At 41.2% G+C, this 24,572-nt stretch overlaps 1 protein-coding gene across 1 annotated transcript in view; it reads left to right on the top strand.

Annotated features, from left to right (window-relative positions):
- The window catches only part of msh5 (mutS homolog 5), a 75,046-nt gene that overhangs the window by 1,839 nt on the left and 48,635 nt on the right, over positions 1-24,572 (top strand). Inside the window, exons 3-10 of the mRNA XM_060898210.1 lie at positions 649-729; positions 809-862; positions 6,761-6,882; positions 8,706-8,815; positions 12,110-12,145; positions 12,234-12,316; positions 16,243-16,288; positions 16,443-16,581. Of these exons, the coding sequence (XP_060754193.1) occupies positions 649-729; positions 809-862; positions 6,761-6,882; positions 8,706-8,815; positions 12,110-12,145; positions 12,234-12,316; positions 16,243-16,288; positions 16,443-16,581 (671 nt within the window). The remainder of the gene's footprint in view (positions 1-648; positions 730-808; positions 863-6,760; positions 6,883-8,705; positions 8,816-12,109; positions 12,146-12,233; positions 12,317-16,242; positions 16,289-16,442; positions 16,582-24,572) is intronic.

Here is a 24,572-nt window from a genome sequence, read left to right as displayed (position 1 = left end):
TTCCACCAAATCAGTTCCAGGGCTGGTTCGGGGCCGGTGCTGGTTCACAACTCGTTCAACTTGCGAGCCAGCTGAGAACCAGTTTGCTTTTCCATAGCTCGCGGTGCTAAGAGAAGCCACGTCATTACGTCGCTGTATACGTCAGTTACGTCGCTGTATACGTCAGTTACGTCGCTGTATACGTCAGTTACGTTGCTACGTTTGCATAAACCTTGGCGCGAATATCGAAGCAAAAGCAACACCGAAGCAGCAGCAGCAACAACAACAATAATAATAATAATGGCTGACTTCGCGTTTGTACAGCTGCTGCTTCTCGTTGCTTAAAAATGGCGATCTTTCACGGTCTTGTTATTGTTGTTGGTCTTAACAACTCTGCCCCCCCGCTGACGTAAGCGGTTCTTTCCTCTGGCCCAGCAGAGAGTTGGTGCTAGCCTGGAACTGGTTTTTCTGGCCCAGAGCCAGTTCTTTGTCAGTGGAAACAGAAAACCCGGTTCCAAACTAAGCACTGGCCCCGAACCAGCCCTGGAACTGTTTTGGTGGAAAAGGGGCATGTGTGTGTTTATCCTTCATACCTGAACAGAGTTAAATTCTCTGAGGACGTTAATTTATTTCCACTTGTGTGAATTTCACGTTCCTTCTCTGTTTTAGTCATACAGGAGCTCAGCCCTCGCGTCCTCATCACCAGTGCGAAGCAGGACAGAAATCTGACCCGGTTTATCAGAGCACTGGGTCAGTTCTGTTCGGTGCTCGGGGGGGTACGGGATGGAAACCACACACGTTTATTCATGTGCTTCTGTCTGTGTTTTAGGATCAAATCCAGAGTACAGACCTGAAATTGTTGTGTATCCCAACGCTGATTTCGGTAAGGACAGGACTTTACAGGGTATTATCACCCCGTAAAGATTAAAGCGCTCCTCACATATGTGTTCATAAACCAATATTAATAATGGGACCTGAATATGCAAATTAGAAACAGACCCACATCCTCCTTTCAGCCTGAATAACCTACTCTCACTACTTTTTTGCTAATGTAGCTACCTGGGCTAACAGTTGATTGATCTTGGCATATCCTTGAACCTCAAAATATAAAAAAAAAAAAAAGTGCATGATTTTGTCCATTATTTTCAGCAAAATAATTTTGCATATATATATATATATATATATATATATATATATATATAAAATTTTATTTTATTTTTTTCATCCAGTGTTAATGTTTCAGAACACACACACACACACACACACACACACACACACACACACACACAGGATCTCCATTTCCAGACTTTTCAGAAAGGCTGACTTTTCTTTGTACTTGTGTGTGTGTGTGTGTGTGTGTGTGTTAATCACCCATAAAACTCAAAGCACATTCCTGAAACAGCTCATTTGCATTTAGCGACACCCACAAAACTCTATAAAAGGTTAAGTGTGCACACAGCTGGGAGCGTGAAGTGAACAATCGGGGTCAAGTCTGAAAGGCAGAGGTGAAATAATTTTGAGTTGCAACTATACCAATAAAAATGTGTAATAATATTTATAATATTTAATAATGCACTAAATCTTCTGTCAGCTGAAGATCCTTCTTTTATACAGCGCCATTTCTTTCGGCATAATTGAATGATTAATTTTATTCATCTTAATTTATGGCTTTGTGTTGGCTTGTTTTCTTTATTTTATTTATCATGGCTCGGCATTAACGGTAGTCCGACTGTTCAGGACAACCAAACATTTGTGGCGGGTGGATTTGCTTAACCTACGAGCCACAGTGGCAGATAAATAAAAGTAGCATATACAAAGAAATAATTTAGTTGTAACAGAACTGTTTGTGAAATTCCACGATGCAGATTGAATCCGAGTCTGCTTGTTCCACTCTGACACATTAATGAGCACACGATCTCCTCGTTAAAGTGTCTGCGTGAAACAAGAAGACTCAGATTTAATGTGGCAACTTGAGCATCAAACTCAAGCTAGCGCTAAATTTGAGCATAGAACGCTAACTACCGACTGATGGTTGAAGAGAATTAGCTCAGGTCAAGCAGCCGAGGCTAGCGTTGCAGTAAACAAACAAACAAAAAAAAATGGTACATCATAGCGGTTAGTCGATCTGCAGAGGAAACCTCCCAGGAGACACAGGCCGAAGATGTGAAGGTCGAAAAAGTTTTTAAAATTTTTTTAATGAGAAGTGGAGAAAAGCCAACAGGGGAGAATCCCATGAATGGATAGTTAATTTCCAACCCTGGTATGTACATATTTTCTAAGGGGGGAAAAAAGGATATCCTACTTACTGTCATTTTTTTATTGTTCTGTCTTTCTGGCGCTCACTTAAGGTCAAAGGTCATTGGGATGCTAAGTTTCACAACACCGGTCTCCAGCGACGTGTCCTGCTCAGCAGTTGGTCTCACTTCATAATGCTGTTTATTATCAGATTCATAGAAAGCTGTAATAGTCGCAGAACAGAGCAGAGAAAACTGGTTCATGGAGACATTTGTGGTGCTGATGAGACGGATGGACAGAGAGAGATACTTGATTGATGGTGAGGGAAAACTGCAGTATTACTGTTACTGTAAAATACAAGCGTTCATAAATAAACATACACTACCGTTCAAAAGTTTGGGGTCACTCAGACAATTTTGCGTTTTCCATGAAAAGTCACACTTTTATTTACCACCATAAGTTGTAAAATGAATAGAAAATATAGTCGAGACATTTTTCTGGCCATTTTGAGCATTTAATCGACCCCACAAATGTGATGCTCCAGAAACTCAATCTGCTCAAAGGAAGGTCAGTTTTATAGCTTCTCTAAAGAGCTCAACTGTTTTCAGCTGTGCTAACATGATTGTACAAGGGTTTTCTAATCATCCATTAGCCTTCTGAGGCAATGAGCAAACACATTGTACCATTAGAACACTGGAGTGAGAGTTGCTGGAAATGGGCCTCTATACACCTATGGAGATATTGCACCAAAAACCACACATTTGCAGCTAGAATAGTCATTTACCACATTAGCAATGTATAGAGTGGATTTCTGATTAGTTTAAAGTGATCTTCATTGAAAAGAACAGTGCTTTTCTTTCAAAAATAAGGACATTTCAAAGTGACCCCAAACTTTTGAACGGTAGTGTAAATACAATAAGGCAGCACAGTGAAAATAAGAGAATCTAATGGAAGTCTATTAGGAAGGGGAGGAAACTTGTCTCGAAACAAAAAAGGTGTAAAACACGGCACTTAGATCCTGAGGTATTGATATAAATGTGTCTGATACGGAGTTGTACTTCTTCTCCATTTACGCCTGTAGGGTTCTGGGAAAATTAGACATCAATCCAGTGCTCCAGGGCATGGAACCCGGTACCTGGTACCAACACGATGAAAAGTACAACCAGCCCTTGTTCTGTGCTGAAAGAAAATCCAGCTGTGCAACAATTCAGCAATCCTCAATTTTGAATCTTATCATGTTCTTAAATTTCCTCAAAGTAGATTTTGCCTGTTTCTGCGTGTCTGGATAAAGCAGCCGTACTCAGTCAGCAGTGTTCTCGATATAAAGAGGTCCAGTATTTGAAGGGAAAGCGTTCGGGGTTGTCCCCGATCCTTGGACTGTTTTGTGAAACCCGAACTCGTAGGTCATGCTTCCTGAATCAGGTTTATACCCGAGTAATGAGAGAGTCTGTATTAATGGGAAAAAAAAAACTACAGAAACCTCACAGATCTCCTGTATAATAACCATCATCCAAGAGGTAGTAATTTATTCTATTATACAGATACGAGTGTTTTACTGTGAAATACACCACTCGTATTTTTCATCCGAGCTCCATCCGGGACATGGAGAACCAAAACCGCGACATAAATCTCTATCTGTCACTCGTGAGGAACTCGGTGAGAGAGTTGTTTTGATAAATTTGGGGACGTTTTGTTTGTGAATGTGTCGATATAATAAAAAGAAAATCACGCTGGCTTGAAGATATAAAGTTTATCTTCTCATGTTGAAAAACTTGCATTTTTCATACGACATACATCGTGGATCCGAGGGACATATTTAAATAATATTGTCTGGGTTTTTTTTTCGTGGTCTATTCCATTCAGCTAGCATGATACTGAACGAGTCGAAGATGAGTAGCTGAATAGAATATATCTGATAGACCACGAAAAAAGCCAGCTATTGTTGTTGTACATACACTACCGTTCAAAAGTTTGGGGTCACTTTGAAATGTGCTTATTTTTGAAAGAAAAGCACTGTTCTTTTCAATGCAGATCACTTTAAACTAATCAGAAATCCACTCTATACATTGCTAATGTGCTAAATGACTATTCTAGCTGCAAATGTGTGGTTTTTGGTGCAATATCTCCATAGGTGTATAGAGGCCCATTTCCAGCAACTCTCACTCCAGTGTTCTAATGGTACAATGTGTTTGCTCATTGCCTCAGAAGGCTAATGGATGATTAGAAAACCCTTGTACAATCATGTTAGCACAGCTGAAAACAGTTGAGCTCTTTAGAGAAGCTATAAAACTGACCTTCCTTTGAGCAGATTGAGTTTCTGGAGCATCACATTTGTGGGGTCGATTAAATGCTCAAAATGGCCAGAAAAATGTCTTGACTATATTTTCTATTCATTTTACAACTTATGGTGGGAAATAAAAGTGTGACTTTTCATGGAAAACACTAAATTGTCTGAGTGACCCCAAACTTTTGAACGGTAGTGTACACCAGGCTTGTAGTACTTGAGTCCGACTCGTGCCCTAATTTTAAGGACTCGTGACTTGACTTGGATTTGAGCACTGATGACTCGGACTCGTGCATTAACCGTATTCGGACTCGTAAATTGGAGACGAGGACTCTGATTTTTTCTTTATTTTTTGTAACATGCCATAATAATTTGGCAGAAGATATTTATATCTACATTAATTTTTGTACTAATTTTGTGTAAGAGTGTCATACCTGTGTGCCTTGGCGCATGCATCAGATAGACTCTCAGGTGTGCTCCGGACAGCGTGCGCCAAGCAGACTCTCATGTGCACCATAAACGACTGGCACCTGCACAGGTTTAAGGCGCAATCAGCACGCCTGTATAAAAACTGCGAAAACACACTTCCTTTGCGAAGTATTGAGTTGCATTGCTGATACATTACCGAGCCTTATTTCCTTGTTTGGTTTCCTGATCCCTGATTTCCTGTTTCTCGTCTTTGACTCTGCGGAGTCTACGATAGCCTGTTTGTGCCTCGCTCGACCGATCGCCTGTTTCACTGTTTTACAATTCTGGATTGTTTACCGTCTTCACTTGTGTTAATAAACGCACCTTCTGCACTTACATCCGTCTCCCAACCATCTCTGAAAGAATACTGCACACTCCCTGATAAAGAGAAGCACATTCACTTTTTCAGGAACAAACTCGCGTTAATGGCGCTGAAACAGACACCGTTCATGGTCCGGTTGGAGTCTCGTTCTTGGATCAGTAGTGGACTCAACTCGAAATTGGTTTATTTATTTATTTTTTTAATGACTTGAACTTGAGCACTGGGGACTCGAGACTGGACTCGGACTCGAGGTTTAGTGACTCGACTACAACACATTCCTTTCGGGTGTTCAACATGTCTTTCCCTTTCAAAATTCTCTCAAAATCTTAGTGTATTTAACGAAGCGAACCTGGCGGCCATGTTTGTTTACAAATTGTTCCAGTCACTCACTAGCACAGAAGTTTTACATCTCTGATGTGTGACATCGTCATGTCTTGACAACAATGCAATATCGTAAACCATATTTGACGCTCATTCTCCGTTGGGTAGAGTGACGTAATACACGTAGGATAAGCGATATGCTAACAACATTACATGCTATCAAACGAAATTAATGAAACCCGCTAGAAGGGAATAGAACACATGTTTTTATTCCATGGAAAAAGTGTCCCGGATGTATAATAATTACCAGTATTTCACTCTGATGACGTCACTCCCAGTGTTTTCCTGCTGACTAGACGCGCGTTGTTAAAATGGTGAACCGGTTCCAAATTAAAATTATTTTGATTAACTTGTGTATTTTTTTTTTTTTGTGGATGTGTCCATGTAATATAAAGAACATTACGCAGTGGCGTGAAGATATGAAGTTTATCTTCTCATGTTGAAAGAAAGAAAATAAATCAATAAATTATCCAGTGCTATTGAAGTCTGGATTCTGATTGGTCAGATAGCGTCGATTAATTTTCTTAAACAGCACCTCTGACTGTAGCACAGCTACAAATCACCGGTTTATATTAAAGCGCTTGTTCTAATACCTTATCGTTTCTATAGTCACGGCTCATTCACAGGGACTCGTTCAGTAGAAACTCCAGGAATATAAACAGATTAAAAAAGGGTCAGGAGATGTTTATGGAAGGAGTCTCCAGTAACAGTCAGAGGTCATGTTTTCAGATATCTTCAGGACAGAGGAGTTTACGCTTGGCGATTTCTCAGTCACATGACAAGATGTTTATAGCTGCTCTAATGTGACTCCCGAACATTTAAATGTAACTAGAAATGATTAAAAAGTTTTTAAAAAAAAGATCACCGCACCATCTGCTGTTGATTAGTTTCCTATAACAGCACGACACAGAGTGGTTTAGACACGTGAATTCTTCTGAAAGTGCATGAGGATGCAGAGATCATACTGAGTCCACTTACTGTAATCACGGCCATTGTAAAGATCATTAATAGTCATATGTAATGTTTCATTCACACTCTTGCTGTAGGTAGCTAAAGGATGTAAATCTTGTGGAACGTCTCTTCATTCGCAGGACTGGAGGTCAGTAAACAGAGGCTGCTGTCAGCACATCTCCCTTTCCTCCCTCCGTCCATCACAGAGAAAGACCGACTCCTGTATCTGTCCTCCTGCATCCCGTTCGACTCGGTGTTGATGGTCAGCCCCGCCCTCATTTCGCTGATTAGAGCTTGACTGCTTTATGTTTTGTCTGAATAACAGATAACCGGCACAATAAATACAACCCCGATTCCAAAAAAGTTGGAACAAAGTACAAATTGTAAATAAAAACGGAATGCAATGATGTGGAAGTTTCAAAATTCCATATTTTATTCAGAATAGAACATAGATGACATATCAAATGTTTAAACTGAGAAAATGTATCATTTAAAGAGAAAAATTAGGTGATTTTAAATTTCATGACAACAACACATCTCAAAAAAGTTGGGACAAGGCCATGTTCACCACTGTGAGACATCCCCTTTTCTCTTTACAACAGTCTGTAAACGTCTGGGGACTGAGGAGACAAGTTGCTCAAGTTTAGGGATAGGAATGTTAACCCATTCTTGTCTAATGTAGGATTCTAGTTGCTCAACTGTCTTAGGTCTTTTTTGTCGTATCTTCCGTTTTATGATGCGCCAAATGTTTTCTATGGGTGAAAGATCTGGACTGCAGGCTGGCCAGTTCAGTACCCGGACCCTTCTTCTACGCAGCCATGATGCTGTAATTGATGCAGTATGTGGTTTGGCATTGTCATGTTGGAAAATGCAAGGTCTTCCCTGAAAGAGACGTCGTCTGGATGGGAGCATATGTTGCTCTAGAACCTGGATATACCTTTCAGCATTGATGGTGTCTTTCCAGATGTGTAAGCTGCCCATGCCACACGCACTAATGCAACCCCATACCATCAGAGATGCAGGCTTCTGAACTGAGCGCTGATAACAACTTGGGTCGTCCTTCTCCTCTTTAGTTCGAATGACACGGCGTCCCTGATTTCCATAAAGAACTTCAAATTTTGATTCGTCTGACCACAGAACAGTTTTCCACTTTGCCACAGTCCATTTTAAATGAGCCTTGGCCCAGAGAAGACGTCTGCGCTTCTGGATCATGTTTAGATACGGCTTCTTCTTTGAACTATAGAGTTTTAGCTGGCAACGGCGGATGGCACGGTGAATTGTGTTCACAGATAATGTTCTCTGGAAATATTCCTGAGCCTATTTTGTGATTTCCAATACAGAAGCATGCCTGTATGCGATGCAGTGCTGTCTAAGGGCCCGAAGATCACGGGCACCCAGTATGGTTTTCCGGCCTTGACCCTTACGCACAGAGATTCTTCCAGATTCTCTGAATCTTTTGATGATATTATGCACTGTAGATGATGACATGTTCAAACTCTTTGCAATTTTACACTGTCGAACTCCTTTCTGATATTGCTCCACTATTTGTCGGCGCAGAATTAGGGGGATTGGTGATCCTCTTCCCATCTTTACTTCTGAGAGCCGCTGCCACTCCAAGATGCTCTTTTTATACCCAGTCATGTTAATGACCTATTGCCAACTGACCTAATGAGTTGCAGTTTGGTCCTCCAGCTGTTCCTTTTTTGTACCTTTAACTTTTCCAGCCTCTTATTGCCCCTGTCCCAACTTTTTTGAGATGTGTTGCTGTCATGAAATTTCAAATGAGCCAATATTTGGCATGAAATTTCAAAATGTCTCACTTTCGACATTTGATATGTTGTCTATGTTCTATTGTGAATACAATATCAGTTTTTGAGATTTGTAAATTATTGCATTCCGTTTTTATTTACAATTTGTACTTTGCCCCAACTTTTTTGGAATCGGGGTTGTACAACGAACGTTAGTTAAAGTGGTGGTTGGATTTGATACTGAATTTGACACTGGTGTGGTACGGATCTGTTTTTACACACCTGCACGGTCCTTATTTTCTATCCTGAAATGAAAGCGATGCTCTGTGTTTGTCAGGTGAGGACCGTAGGAGTGCTCCTGAAGTGTCTGGATAGGAGGAGAGTCGGTGTTGAACTGGAAGAGAGCAGCACGCCGGTTCCCATATTACAGTTCCTCACCTACAAACTGTATGACCACCATTATTATTATTATTATTATTATTATTATTATTCAGACTGGATTAGTTTATCAGTGCTGATAAAACTCTCACATCCAGACAGCAATAAAATGACCACAGGAGGAGTGAGTTTCTAGCGAGTTGTATTTTCTGTGAACTTGAATGTTTGCGTCACATGGTCACGTGATCACGTTTCATTCACAGCATCTGTTTGTTGATATACACACTGCGAAAGTAAATACGCTACAGCAGCCGTAACATCTCTTCTTCCACTCCGAGGTGACGTCTGCGTATAAAATCTGGACGCAAATAAACTCACAGAGGAATTCCTGTAAAATAAGAACATATCCCAGGACCCGATGGACATTTAATCCTGTCTGAATAGGGCTTTTTAAAACACACTCCCCGTCTAAACGCATCGTGTCCGGGATAAATCACTTCATGTTGTGCTGTCAGAGTAAAATAATCAACCACTGAACAGTTTGAGTCAGAGTTGCTGTTAGCATCTCAAAGTTGATCATTTTCCAATCAAGCCATGACCCAAAGTGTTTTATTCCTCTTATACCTGACAAAAATCTCTCAATTATTACAGTTTCTCATATTTTATACATTTATAGTTACATTTAAAATATCTCTCTCTCTCCCCTCTCTCTCTTCCTTCTCTCCCCTCTCTCTCTCTTCCCTCTCTCCCCTCTCTCTCTTCCCTCTCTCCCCTTTCTCTTCCCCCTCTCTCTCTTCCCTCTCTCTCTCCCCCCTCTCTCTCTCCCCCTCTCTCCCCTCTCTCTCCCCTCTCTCTCTCTTCCCCCCTCTCTCTCCCCCCTCTCTCTTCCCTCTCTCTCCCTTCTCTCTCTCTCCCCCTCTCTCCCCTCTCTTTCTCTCTCCTCTCTCTCTCCCCTCTCTCCCCTCTCTCTCTCCCCCTCTCTCTCTCTCTCCCCCCCTCTCTCTCTCCCCCCTCCCCTCTCTCTCTCCCCCCTCTCCTCTCTCTCTCCCCCCTCTCTCTCTCCCCCTCTCTCCCCTCTCTCTCCCCTCTCTCTCTCTTCCCCCCTCTCTCTCCCCCCTCTCTCTTCCCTCTCTCTCCCTTCTCTCTCTCTCTCCCCCTCTCTCCCCTCTCTTTCTCTCTCCTCTCTCTCTCCCCTCTCTCCCCTCTCTCTCCCCCCTCCCCTCTCTCTCTCCCCCCTCTCCTCTCTCTCTCTCCCCTCTCTCTCTCCCCTCTCTCCTCTCTCTCTCCCCCCTCTCCCCTCTCTCTCTCTCCCCTCTCTCTCTCTCCCCTCTCTCTCTCCCCCTCTCCCCTCTCTCTCTCTCCCCCCTCTCCCCTCTCTCTCTCCTCTCTCTCTCCCCCCTCTCCCCTCTCTCTCCCCTCTCTCCCCCCTCTCCCCTCTCTCTCCCCTCTCCCCTCTCTCTCTCCCCTCTCTCTCTCTCCCCTCTCTCTCTCTCCCCTCTCTCTCTCCCCCCTCTCCCCTCTCTCTCTCTCCCCCCTCTCCCCTCTCTCTCTCCTCTCTCTCTCCCCCCTCTCCCCTCTCTCTCCCCTCTCTCCCCTCTCTCTCCCCTCTCTCCCCCCTCTCCCCTCTCTCTCTCCCCTCTCTCTCTCCCCCCTCTCCCCTCTCTCTCTCCCCTCTCTCTCTCCCCTCTCTCTCTCCCCCCTCTCTCTCTCTCTCCCCCCTCTCCCCTCTCTCTCCCCTCTCTCTCTCCCCCCTCTCCCCTCTCTCTCTCCCCTCTCTCTTCTCTCTCTCCCCTCTCTCTCTCCCCCCTCTCCCCTCTCTCTCCCCTCTCTCTCCCCTCTCTCTCTCCCCCCTCTCCCCTCTCTCTCTCCCCTCTCTCTCTCCCCCCTCTCCCCTCTCTCTCTCTCCCCCCTCTCCCCTCTCTCTCTCCTCTCTCTCTCCCCCCTCTCCCCTCTCTCTCCCCTCTCTCCCCCCTCTCCCCTCTCTCTCTCCCCTCTCTCTCTCCCCCCTCTCCCCTCTCTCTCTCCCCTCTCTCTCTCCCCTCTCTCTCTCCCCCCTCTCTCTCTCTCTCCCCCCTCTCCCCTCTCTCTCCCCTCTCTCTCTCCCCTCTCTCTCTCCCCCCTCTCCCCTCTCTCTCTCCCCTCTCTCTCTCTCCCCCTCTCCCCTCTCTCTCCCCTCTCTCTCTCCCCCCTCTCCCCTCTCTCTCTCCCCCTCTCCCCTCTCTCTCCCCTCTCTCTCTCCCCCCTCTCCCCTCTCTCTCTATCCCCTCTCTCTCTCCCCCCTCTCCCCTCTCTCTCTATCCCCTCTCTCTCTCCCCCAAAGCTGGTAAAACTCTATACACCATTTAAATTGTATATAAAACACGTAGTCCCCTATTTATACAAAATTGAGTCATTCAGGATTCAGCCATGTTTTTGCTCGGCGTTAGCAACAGTTACAGGTTTTTAGCTTTCTCCTGAAATGTTTTCTTTTATTTCTTCTTCCTCAGGGTAGTAAAACTCGCTTTCGCTGTGAACACTGTCGTTATCGCTATCCATGCTGTAAAATTAATGCTATTCTCCTGAGAAATGCGAAAATAAATGTTGACAAAAATTGCTAATATGTTTGATGATGTTGTGAACGAGCGAGTCGCCAGAGGTCCATAACTGGGGTCCGTAACGTAGGATACGGACCCGCTCGCCAGCCAATCAGAGCGCAGGATTTGATGGAAACCGCACCGCGAAAAAAATAAATATTCATACATACATAGAGAAGTATTAAATTTTGAATATTAGAATCAAAAAGGGATAATAATCCCAACTAGACAAATCAATAATAATAATCGATTCTAATTTGTTCAGTCATTTTTAAAATTCAGCTTGTTCCGGGATTCCGGACAAGCGATTTCTGTCCCACTGACAGTGCTATAATACTTTACCAGGCATTTTCAAAGCTGACGCGATTACAGCCATAGCCTCGTGCCTCTTTCCCCGTTTGCTGTAATCAGGTGAACTAATGTCATAAAGACAGGTGGACGCTTCTCAGAGTGACACAGGTTGTGCTTCCCGGTCTGCAGTCCACGTGTGATCGATCCTGGCACTCCAACTGGCTGTTTAAAATTATCGTAACCGATGAGATCGTAGTAACAACGCACACACTACCGATTGTGTTGCATACGAGATCACGTCCGAAAATATCAAGACCAGTTTGATCTGACCCGAGAAGTGATGAAATCGGCTACGAGGTGCCCCGCACACATTTACGATTCGCAAGCGATTTAATCGGCCCAACAAAATCATAAGTGAATCGGGAAGGTGTGCGGTGGGCTTAAGGATTTATTCCACATGTTTGCATGAATTCATTGTGTTTTTATATAATTTTAACAGCACTGATGTGGTGTATATGGATAAAGATGTGTACAGGTGAGCAGATTTAGATTATGATTGCTAGACAGTAACTGATGCTCTGGGTTTTTTTTTTTTTTGACTTGTGTTTCTTGTATTTCTTTAGCGTTCTACAGATCTTCAAATTTGACCTGCACCCTTCGGTTTACAAGCTGCAGTCAGGACAGAGGGAGGGTCTGAGTCTTTACGGTAACATGCTCGTGTCATAAGTATAAAAATAAATAAATAAAAAATGGTAATGGTTGATTATTTTCCCAAAACGGCACATTTCTTACTTAACAGTCTGTTTCGCTTGAGCTCCTTCCGAGCAACAGTGGAAAATGATAAAGATCTGGATGTTAGAGAAATAAAATGCACTTAAATTCATTTTTATTTATTTTATATAATTCAGCTATTTAAAAAAAAGGTGTTTATTTATTTATTAATTAAATTAAATCTTATATGTGGCAAAAAACCCTGCAAGTTCATCCACTCTTTACATGTAGGTATTATTAATTAATAATGTAACCTTCTGGAATCTTCAGGGTTTTTTTTTTAATGTTTTGCCATAAATTTAATTTTGCAGTATAATATATTATATAGTCATGAAAGTGTTCTGGATTTTCCCGGAATTCCGGATTTTTTGAATTTCCTCCGGATTTTTTCCTCTGATGACCCGGAAATCCGGATATTTGACAAAACTCTTGAAAATCTCCGGTTTTCCGAATGGAGAAATTTATTTTTCAGATTTTTCGCGTTCCTAGACGCGGCGTAATACTTGGCATCGTCCTTGCATGGGCGCGGTCCTTAAATAGCCCAAACATAGTTCATTGATTAAAGAATGCGCGTTCTTTGTTAACGGCGCGCGTGCCGGAGCTCGTTAGGCGCGCCTTCAGGTGCACAAGCTAAGGCGCGCAGGACTGACACCGTTCTGCGCAAGCGCAACACGATCGCACTAGAAAGCGTGTTCAAGCTGCCAGTGTAGCTGCAGTCTTTTTAGTTGCGAATTACAAGTATTTCCTCGTGTTAATAATTCGCCATGTCAAAACAAGCAAAACATTTCTCCTTCTTTCGACGTGAAGCAATTTATTACATATTTTTTTCCATCAAAGTTGCATTTTGTGGCTTCGAAGCTGAGTTTTAGTGCCGTTTCTAGAACACAGCATCAAGAAACCGTGGAAGAAACAGCAATAATGGAAGAGCCGGTTTCTAAGCTGCCTAAAACTAGCAATGGGAATTATTTTTTGTTGCATAATGCACTCAGGCTGCCAGTCAGTGTGTGACTCCTCCATTTGAAAAATCCTCGCTACGCCCCGATTTACATGAGAAATTTGGTCTTCATTGGTGTTTAAATTTACAGACAATACGAACTAATGTCAACAATTGGCTTCAACTCGCATAAATCTGAATTGGAAATGTTTAGTTCACTTTCGCTTCTGCAAACGCACAACTCGACTAAAAGATTGATAAACGAGGCTCAACGTCCCCAACATTGAAACCTGAAAGCTTTAGAAACTCTAACAGACCTTTACTTTTTAACAGCACTGTTTTGGGATTTTGCTGAGTTTACGTTCAACTGTCTGATTTTTTTCAAAGTAATGAACTGTGTAGCAGGAAAATCACCGCGTTTTCTAAACGCACTCCTGAAAATTACTCATTAACTCGGGGAATTAAATTTGATATTTTTGACATGTTAATCATTAATGTACATGAAAGAAAAAGGCTTAAAAGTTATAACTTGTTTTAGTGAAAATAAGTACTAAAATGCACTAGAATGCAGGGGTTTGCGTGTTATGCTATTAAAATATTTTCGGGGGACGTTGCCCCGAAAAAAAAATTGACCGGAAACAAAGATGTACAATAGGGTGCATCAGTTGCCCCCTAAAAATGAAAAGTTCTTCCGATCATGACGCATTTTTGTTTTTATGTTCCTTTTGGTAAGGAAACACACTGGGTGAAATATTTTGACAAAATTCAAAAGTTTAATGGTGGCACCAGGAGCTCAAAGTTATGGAAAAAGCTGCTATTTTGTGACTTTTATGACAAAATTTCGATCACTTTTCATGAAACATTATGGCACCTTATAGAGTATACCAAATATCTTAAATACAGATTTTTAGTACATATTCTAAATATATTATCAAGCACAGTTTGAGTTTTAGCTGTTCATTGAATCATTGTTCAACTACTTTTAAACAATATAAATGTATTATGAATCACATTAATGCTTCTCGATCCCTCGCAAAGGTTCTTAACATGATCTCTGGGTCACAAGAAATCAATAAATGGAGTCCAACATTGTGATTCAAACCTTACGCGAAAACATAAAATAAGCGTTTTTTGGCAAAAAATGAACCTCATGGTGCCACCATTAGACTTTTGAATATGGTCAAAACATTTTACAGGCTGTCTTTATTGGTGAAAAGGAACACCCGAACAAAAATGCATCAGATTTTATGAAAGTGAGGGCAACTGATGCACCCTAATGTACAATAACAGAACAAAAGCTCACATGTAATCAGTGTGTCATCTCCATCATCTTGTTGCTACTGTTTACTTCCGTGGTGAATTGTGCCACGCCCTCCGTACATGATGCAGCTTGGATTCCAACAGTTCCATTCCAAACCGTTGAAAATGTGGGCTGGTTCTTGACCAGGCACGATGGTTCAAAGAATCCTGAACGGAACCGGTTTAAGAACCCATTCCCTGTTGGTCGAAAAGTATCTTTAATAATGAGCAATACTTAATCTGTTTCGTAAACAAGATCAGGTGACTAATATTACTAAATCTGATTGGTCAAGGACTCTTCTGAGATTCAAGAGCTTTTTTTTTTCCTTTGTTCAAAACATGTCAAAGATACACACAAAAGCATCGTCACTTCCTAAAGCAACGCTCTGAGCCATTTTATATAACTTTTAAAAATGGAGTCTCTCCAGATTCTGCCAAGTATACAGACAGAGGGTGTTTTCACACTTGGTCCCTTTCAGCCATCTAACCGAACTCAGACTGATGACTCAGCATTTTTTGCGCATATGTGAACACTCCAACCGTACCCAGACCCCTTTAAAGCGAACCGAACTGAGACCACCTCAGGAGGTGGTCTCAGTACGGTTCGCTAAAAATCAACGGTACGGTTCACCTAATCTGCGCATTGTGAGCAAAAAGCGCACCGGGTTCACTTCGCCTTTTTCACTGTAGTTTAACCTTCTTCGTTTGTCGTAGTTGGTCACGTGACTGTAGCAGGGAAACTCAACTTCCTTTTGGAACTTACCACAGCCGCTTTACAGTTCTCTGAACTGACTGATGTGTCGGCCACAATAATATAACTATATTTTATATATATATATATATATATATATATATATATATATATATATATATATATAATACATTTATTTTCCTTAATCCGCACTATTTTGATCAAAGAATACAGCAGGGCAAGCATGGCAGCAGACATTTTGATTCAAGAGAAAATTACCTAGAATTCCATGCACTGGGGGTCTGAGGGCTCTAGAGGACCTGGTGTGAACAGAAAGAGGACTGAGGCCCCATCAAAGCTTAACTGGACCAGAAAGAGAACCCAGTCCTCTTTGTAATAAATTCACAGTGTGAACACAAAAAGAACTGAGTTCTTTTTCTGTTGGTCCACTTTTTGGTCCACTTAAAGAGGACTGAGTCTGGTTCCTTTAAAGGGGACCAGGTGTGAAAACACCCTGAGTCTGGTTCCTTTAAAGGGGACCAGGTGTGAAAACACCCAAAGATTTCTGTTCTGCTGTTGCATGCTGAGATGCTTTTCTGCTCACTACGGTTGTAAAGAGTTGCTGTGAGTTGCTATATCCTTCCTGGCAAAAAAGCTTGACCCAGTCTGTCCATTGTCCTCTGACCCTCTCTTATCAACAAGGCGTTTGTTTCCACCCACAGAACTGTCACTCACTCGCTCGATGTTTTTTGTTTTCCGCACCATTCTGTGTAAACTCTACAGACTATTGTGTGTGAAAACCCCAGGAGGAGATCAGCAGGTTCTGAAATACTCAAACCAGCAGTCCATCTGGCTCAAACCAACACCCGTATATTAATATATAGATGTATAAAAAACGTGAGTGTATTTTTAAACAGTTTCATGTGTACATCTGCAGGAATTCTGAATCGCTGTCGGTGCAAATTTGGCTCCAGACTTCTACGGTACGGTTTCTCTCTTTCTGTCATCTTTATTATTTATGTAATTGTAGATTAAGCGTTGTACAGAATTTTAGAGCCTGTTATGGAGAAGTTTTTAATAAGATTCATGACCTGTATCCTTTCCGCTCTCTGACTTTCCCTCCCGTGTCGTTTCCAGGCAGTGGTTTCACAGGCCCACCAGAGACCTGAGTGTGTTGAAGAGAAGACAGGAAGTGATTCGTTTCTTCACCTCTCCACGCAATTCAGAGCTCATGAACACACTGCAGAGCTTCCTGCGCAACATCAAGAACATTCCGGTACTCGTAACATCCGTTGAGAATCCGCAGTAGTGGAAATGTCCAGCATGCAGCGCACTTTATGATTATGATTGATTAACACACAACACTTGTATTTAAAGATCGCTTTCTTTGCTAATCTGCCAAGAAATCTAACTAACAAGCTACGTAGGCTCACCAGAGGCACCAGCGATCTCTGCGACCCCTCCATTTCCAAGCTTTACTTTTGAATGAATGAATGAACCCTTTATTATCACTGTTACCAGTGAAATTGACCATCAACCTGTCCTTACAGAGGGGGAACAGGACAGGAAGACAGGGATAAAAGAAAAAGAAACACAGTAGTAACATGAGGAAAGATGAGGAAAAAAAGACCCCCCCCTACTATGCTCCTATCAAGAGTACAGTGTGGGAGCATTTAAAAACCTCCGCACAAGCACACAATAACACAAGTACACTTTAAAACATGGGACTTGAGGGGGGGAAAGGGGGGAAGAAGGGGGCAATCAGGGGTGGGGGGGAAGGGGTAAAGGGGTAGGAGGGGAGGGGAGGAGGTAGAGGTAACCCAGCGCAAGCAAGCAGCCGTCCGCTCCTGCAGCCATGCAAGCGGCGCTGGTCACACACCCGCTTGTCACACTGGGGGTGAAAAACGGTGACCGCGAAAAATTGGGGAAGAAATGCGAAGAATACGAGAGTGTCTCCCAGCAGTGACCTTCTGGGGGAAATGTTGCCCCAGCAACGGCCTTGATCGAGGCCGGTGCTGTTCAGGGAGCCGAATGTCGATAAGAGAGAGATTGTTTGGTCTTTTGAACAGACGCAGTCTTTACACGTCCACACATGGATTAAAGTTTTCCGTCGCTACGACGGATTTCCGTCAACTGAGAGCGCTAAAGGTCAATAATGAGATTGATGCAGATCCGAGGGGAAAAAAAGGGGGGGGTAGGCCCATAGGTCTGACACCGATGTGATTTAGAACTTCACTAAGCTGCTGTGATTGCCTGTTGTTGAACCCTTTCTTGTGCTATGTTTGAGTATATGTAAAGGAATAAGTTGTTGCGCTAGATAGGCATAAATAAATAAATAAATAAATAAATAAATAAAGCCTCCACTACTGTCTAGTCCCGGAGAGGCTCGGCGTAGGCCACTGATGAAACTATTTGGCTGTCCTACTACTAGGCAACTAGGTTACTTGTCTACTACTAATACTAGGCCTTTTGTAGTAGTAATAATAATGATATTTGCCTATTGAAAGGTGATCAGGTGAAAAGTTGAAGCCTCAGCAAGACCTTTGCTATTAAGCGTTTTGTAGGCTTCGGCAGACAACGTTCTGGAAAGGCTGTATTTTTCTTTGGTTTGATTAGCCTACGATTTAATCTTTAAACATTATGGTTTCAGCAGTTCGCTTAAACATTGGAGGCTGCAGAGTCGGGCTGCAAGATTTCCCGACACTTGTTTAAGATGCCAAACTTCATAGTAAGGAGAAAATAATTCCACAGTATTTAGTACCTCGTCAGTCTCAAAAATTAATAGTGAAGGACCAACGCGAATTAAGTCCCAAAAAAACATCTCGTAGGCCTATATTTTACATTTTCAAAAAAGTCCGGAATTGGAAGTCGGTCAGTGGAGTGTAATGAAGTGTCTCATTCACTAAGCACAAAAGGTCGGAAAACAGTGGAGAAAACAGCGATTGCTTAAATAGGCTACTAATGGTTTACATTAGTAATTTAATGTATGTGACAAATAAATTCATTGATTAAATAGATAAAGAAGCGAATACTCCGAAGCTCAAAATTCAGGAAAGTGGCTCCGGTGTTGCAAGTGCACAAGAACAGTTATTTGAAAGTTAACTGAATGAATTTGTGCGTGCGCGTGCGATTTCATGAAGAACCGGGACAATTGGCATTCGGTGAAAGATTCACACCTCTGACTCATTATATTCGCGCTCGCCCTCTCGCCCACTGCTGCTTCGTTTTCCCAATTTACACGCGTGTCTGAAGATGGAGTTTTCAGAAATCTCCACTCTGCCCAGAGTTTACAAAGTAGCTGTTTTCAGTGACTGAAACCTCCGTATAGGTGTGAATGAGAGGTGCAACCGAATAAATAAATATGCATCTTTTTTATCCGGCTACATGTAGGCTATCACTGCGCAAAGCCTCTAATGTTGAAATGATAGTAATATTTGTTAAAATAATAGTAGGCTAATTTCCACATTAATCGGTAAAATGGCACAAGGGATGTGATGGGGGGATGGCCGTTTTATAAGGGGGATGATTTGAGATTTTTATTTCAGAAGGGGTACTACTTGAGTACTGCATATAAGGCCATATTTCACCGGACATAGGCCCTTCGATTTCCATCACTAGAGCGCGTCAAATTACTTTCGGTTTTGCCAGCATGGACGCGCTTCTTTTAAATGAAGGCACAGATGTGTCAGACATCGACAAAACGGTATAGAATAAGTGGAGATGGGCTTGGCTAAATGAAATGGGCGATAATGGCAAGCCATTTAGTTCATGGTGCAAAAAGATGAAAATGGCAGGTGTGTGCTTTTGTGTAGTTTGCCATAAAAAAAGTCTATGGAAGCAATGGCAAAAAACTAGATGCCTTTGGCTTCACTGCGAAGAAGCAGAAAAAGTGAACTTTCACTTTACTTTTCTTGCAAGTTCTTTCTGTTCCACCCTTTTGAAAGCATGGTTCAAGTTCGACTGCACTTGCACTTTTCTCTTAACCACTGTTGTGCATTACTAAAGTATTGTTGAAATAAATTTGCACTTTGCGCTGAAAACTTGATGTTTCATCATTTATAGCCAGTAATGACAATGGTAAAGTCTTGCCTTAGCTTTAGTTATTGTTAAAATTATGTAAATGTACTATAAGTAGGGGCCGAGGAGATAATGGACAACACGGCGTTTAAAATTTGACGCATCGCTGATGTGGTAGGGGCCAACGACATGGAGCTTTTTTTTTCAGTCAGATGATTTTTTTTTTTGCTTTAATCCATGCGTCCACACCACTCGTCCATATCTGCCCATTTCGTCCATATCTGTCCATTTCTGTTCAATTCAATTCCATTTGGTCTTCTAATACTTATTCCTTGCAAAGCCGAAAGCGTCTCCAAGATGACAATCATGTTGTGGTTCAAGTTCTATAGCCCCAGTCTGAGTGCCGACAGCTTTGCCCACCGCTCAATCGTATCGGGCAGCTTTGTGGGGCTTTGAACAGCTGTCACCGTTGTCTGATTTCCTCGATATACCAGGGCAATGCCTAATCCAATCAGCAAAAGTCTGGTAATCATGGTTCCGAATAGGTAGATATCTCCAATGTCCTCCACAGACGTTCCGGCAGGACAGGTGGGTTCCCCCAAACCCAGAAACTGTGTCAATTTCGTTAGGAGACCAGTTTATCAAATCCATGCTTTTTTAGTTTAGAAATTCAATGCGGAGAGAGTCTCTCAAAAAAAAAAAGTATAGGCAGACGAGACGAAACAAAGAGCACAAGCAGGAAAAAAAGGAGAGGAGAGCAGAGAAATGCGACCGCCTTCCGTGAGAGCACGGAGAAGAAGAGACTTTTCTTCGTAACGTCTTGATCCGTGTTTCATGAGAGCTTGTGTATTTAAGTTATTCCACAAAATCGAGTCGTTCATGAGCTGATAGTTGTCTATAACCCATGTACGACGAGATTGAGTGGAATAACTGTTTTATTCTATCCACATTCGCTGGATTTTGAGAAAGAGCATTTTTATTTTTTGCAAATTCAATAAATAAAAACTAGGGCTGTTGAAGTTAACGTGTTATTAGTGCATTAATGCAATTTAATTTGATCGCGATAAAAAAAAAATGACGACGTTATCGCAGGGTATTTAAACAACAGTGAATTGGACTCATCTTGGTAAGGAACAATGCAGATTTTCGCGGGTGACTAGCATGCAAAATAAAGCTAGTTATAACATTAACTTTGTGGTAAAACGTAGCTCTACAACTTGTCAAATAAACCCGCAACATGGTCAGTTAAATTGTAGTCTGCATATGCGATGCGGTGCGAGTTCCGTTTACTTTCACTTTACCGGGTGAAATGTGTTGATATCTGATGGGCTACGATCGGGAATGCGCACATTCCCTTTTCTCCACCTGTAGATTGTAGGTAGCCTAGCGATTTCCACATAGCCTACTGCTTCACTTGAATGAACTTGCAGGAGTCAAACTACTTCCTCTTTGCTCTTCGAAGTGTAGCTTGCAGCCATTACAGTTGAGGAAAAAAATACAGTCTGTTATTTCTCCAAATTGTATTTTGCACATAGCCTACAGTATGCCCAACAGATGTCTGATAGGCTACATTGGAAAGAATATGCTGCATGCCTAGATCTAATATCAAAACCCGAATGCCAAATATTTGTGAATTAGGCCGATATATTGTCTATCATAGAGAAGATGAGCCTTATAATTGACATGAAGCATCAGAGCATATATTCAAATGTTTGCTCTGATGTAGAAATGTATTTGAGTACAATTTAAACAGATGTTTAAAGATTTTTTTTGCGATTAATCGCGATTAACTACATAATTTTATGAGATTAATCGTGATTAAAAATTTTAATCGTTTGACAGCCCGAATAAAAACTTTAGACAAAACGTCCGACAAAATCATTTCTGCTTAGAATGTAAACAAACCGACAAAATGACAGGAGCAATTTGTGAAAAATGCAATAATTCTTGAAAAAAAAAAAAGATTTGTCCTTACCTTCAAATATTTTCATTCCAGGCTTGTAGTATTCAAGTCCGACTTGTGCCCTAATTTTAAGGACTCCTGACTTGACTTGGACTTGAGCACTGGTGACTCGGACTCGTAAATTGGAGACGAGGACTCGGATTTTTTTCTTTATTTTTTTCAACATGACATAATAAATTAACATATCATAAATTTATCCTTAAATCATTAAATTAAAAAAAAAACTTGAAGCAATATTTACTCAGTTTATCAAAACCCTAGGAAGTTTGTATTTAAAGTGTCAAATGTTATTGAAATTGTTGTTTTACTGTTTACAGTTTCATTAACAATTGTTACTCAGTTATGTGGGGATTACTTATTTTCGGCATCTTTCCTTATATTTTTCTATAGTTGCAACTAATCTGATGTCTTGAATATAATTCGAGACAGGACAAAAGTATCGGCCTGTGGCTTCTTTTTGAATACTGTCTCACCATTAGAGATGCATTACATTTGAATTACATTTCATTTTAATTAAAATTACTGATTCATTGATTAATATTAGAAATTATAGATATATGTAAAATTTAAAATTTGTTTCCTAAGAGAGACAGAAGGGGGAGAAGGGGAGCTTTATCCCTTTTTCCTCCTCTCTTTCTTTCTTTTATTTGTGTGTGTGTGTGTGTGTGTGATATTTGCATTATCACTGATACATAATGAACTATAATTCTATTTAATTCACACGTGTGTGTGTGTGTGTGTGTGTGTGTGTGTGTGTGTGTGATATATATGTAGAGTAGGGTGCATCAGTTGCCCCCTAAAAATGAAAAGTTCCTCCGATCATGATGCATTTTTGTTTTTATGTTCCTTTTGGTAAGGAAACACACTGGGTGAAATATTTTGACAAAATTCAAAAGTTTAATGGTGGCACCAGGAGCTCAAAGTTATGGAAAAAGCTGCTATTTTATGACTTTTATGACACAATTTTGATCACTTTTCATGAAACATTATGGCACCTTATAGAGTATACCAAATATCTTAGATACACATTTTTAGTACATATTCTAAATATATTATCAAGCACAGTTTGAGTTTTAGCTGTTCATTGAATCATTGTTCAACTACTTTTAAACAATACAAATGTATTATGAATCACATTAATGCTTCTCAATCCCTTGCAAAGGTTCTTAACATGATCTCTGGGTCACAAGAAATCAATAAATGGAGTCCAACATTGTGATTCAAACCTTACGCGAAAACATAAAATAAGCGTTTTTTGGCAAAAAGTGAACCTCATGGTGCCACCATTAGACTTTTGAATATGGTCAAAACATTTTACAGGATGTCTATATTGGTGAAAAGGAACACCCAAACAAAAATGCATCAGATTTTATGAAAGTGAGGGCAACTGATGCACCCTAATGTAGAGCTCTTTTCCAAAATGCTATAAATCCATTTTGATTGTTTTCAGAAAAATGACATTTATTTACCCAGACCCATACATTTTGCAAATATTTAATTCATCCTGTTATAATCGATAGTTGGTTCAGTCTGAACATTTTCAACAATAATTAACAAATCTAACAACAATGTTATTGATTATAAATCCAAAGTTTATTATATTTTTTTTTTCAAAACGCTATAAATCCACTCATTCTTTTTTCAGAATGCTCTACATCTATTCATTTTTTCTGTCTTTCTGTTTTTAAAACAAGAGAACATGCTGTAGATCTATAATATCAGGAACTTTCATCATACAATTTATAATAAAATCAAAAATTATATAAACACTTAAATAACATTCATTCATTTATGTTTAATCTTATGTTTTAAGACTGTCCACCACAGAAAACAACGAACTAAATAACAAATGGCCAGTTAGTTCAATTCTTCAGAACCATCAAAAGTATTCACAACCCCCATTTGCAAAAGTTATTTGTGCTCAGGAAGCTGCACAAGCAAACACAACTCCTCGCTTCAGGGCGCCGCCATGTGGGATAGTGTAGAACGCTGACCGGACTCTGATTGGTCTAGAGGAAATGTCGCACTCAGCCAAAAAAACAGGTGTAGCGCCTATCACGTTTTGGAGAGAAACTACAATTTGCAGCACATATAAGCAAGGAAATATAGCGATTTGGCATGAAACATTAATGGAGCAGTGAATAGATAGTTTTCACATGACGTCACAGAGTCGGAGATTCCCTAGTGGCGGCCATCTTGCGGGTCAAGCTTACCGTACGGGTCACTGAGCACACATTGTAACGCGCGAGTACAAAGTCTTCAAAAGAACCCAAGCAGGCTATTTAAAGCTAGCAATGGTGCACACCTGTTGTATTCACGGCTGTCGTAATAGGTCAGATGATGACGTCAAGCGGAGCTTTTATGGAATTCCCACTGTATGGGAGCACGAAGGCGAGCAAACAAAGAATCAACCGCAAGGATTATCAGCCTTCCAAACACAGCAAAGTCTGCTCCGATCATTTTATAAGTGGTAAGTTGTTTAAATAAACAATCAATTGTGTTTAAGTTTGTTTTTGGAAACCAAAACATCGTGTAAACAATCTCTGGAGGATGCCTAACTGGAACTGACATGGTACTGTAATACCACTAATGGATGTAAAATTTGTCTTAAATCAACTCGATATTATACACACATATATATTTATATGCAGTGTTGAGAGCTCTAAAATTCCAGTGTTTACATACCTTGGCTGTAATTAGGACACGGCTCTCACTGGTTTTTATATGGTGGACTTCACAGACCCAGCCACAGACAAAATAATTGTATGACTCCAGCGACTTGTATACTTTGAGGTCGTCAAGTGTGTAGGCGCTTTTACTATTCACAAAATAGTTCACAATATCAGGGTACGATATGGATGGCAGCCCTGCATAGTCACTTGAAAATGCATCTTTGTCCACTTCGCAGGGGTCAATTCCACTTTGCCACAGTCCATTTTAAATGAGCCTTGGCCCAGAGAAGACGTCTGCGCTTCTGGATCGTGTTTAGATACGGCTTCTTCTTTGAACTATAGAGTTTTAGCTGGCAACGGCGGATGGCACGGTGAATTGTGTTCACAGATAATGTTCTCTGGAAATATTCCTGAGCCCATTTTGTGATTTCCAATACAGAAGCATGCCTGTATGTGATGCAGTGCCGTCTAAGGGCCCGAAGATCACGGGCACCCAGTATGGTTTTCCGGCCTTGACCCTTACGCACAGAGATTCTTCCAGATTCTCTGAATCTTTTGATGATATTATGCACTGTAGATGATGATATGTTCAAACTCTTTGCAATTTTACACTGT

The sequence above is a fragment of the Neoarius graeffei genome, chromosome 17 (assembly GCF_027579695.1).
Source record: "Neoarius graeffei isolate fNeoGra1 chromosome 17, fNeoGra1.pri, whole genome shotgun sequence".
Classification (NCBI taxonomy): domain Eukaryota; kingdom Metazoa; phylum Chordata; class Actinopteri; order Siluriformes; family Ariidae; genus Neoarius; species Neoarius graeffei.
Note: the sequence above shows the minus strand (reverse complement) of the source record. Positions and strands in the feature narration are given on the sequence as shown.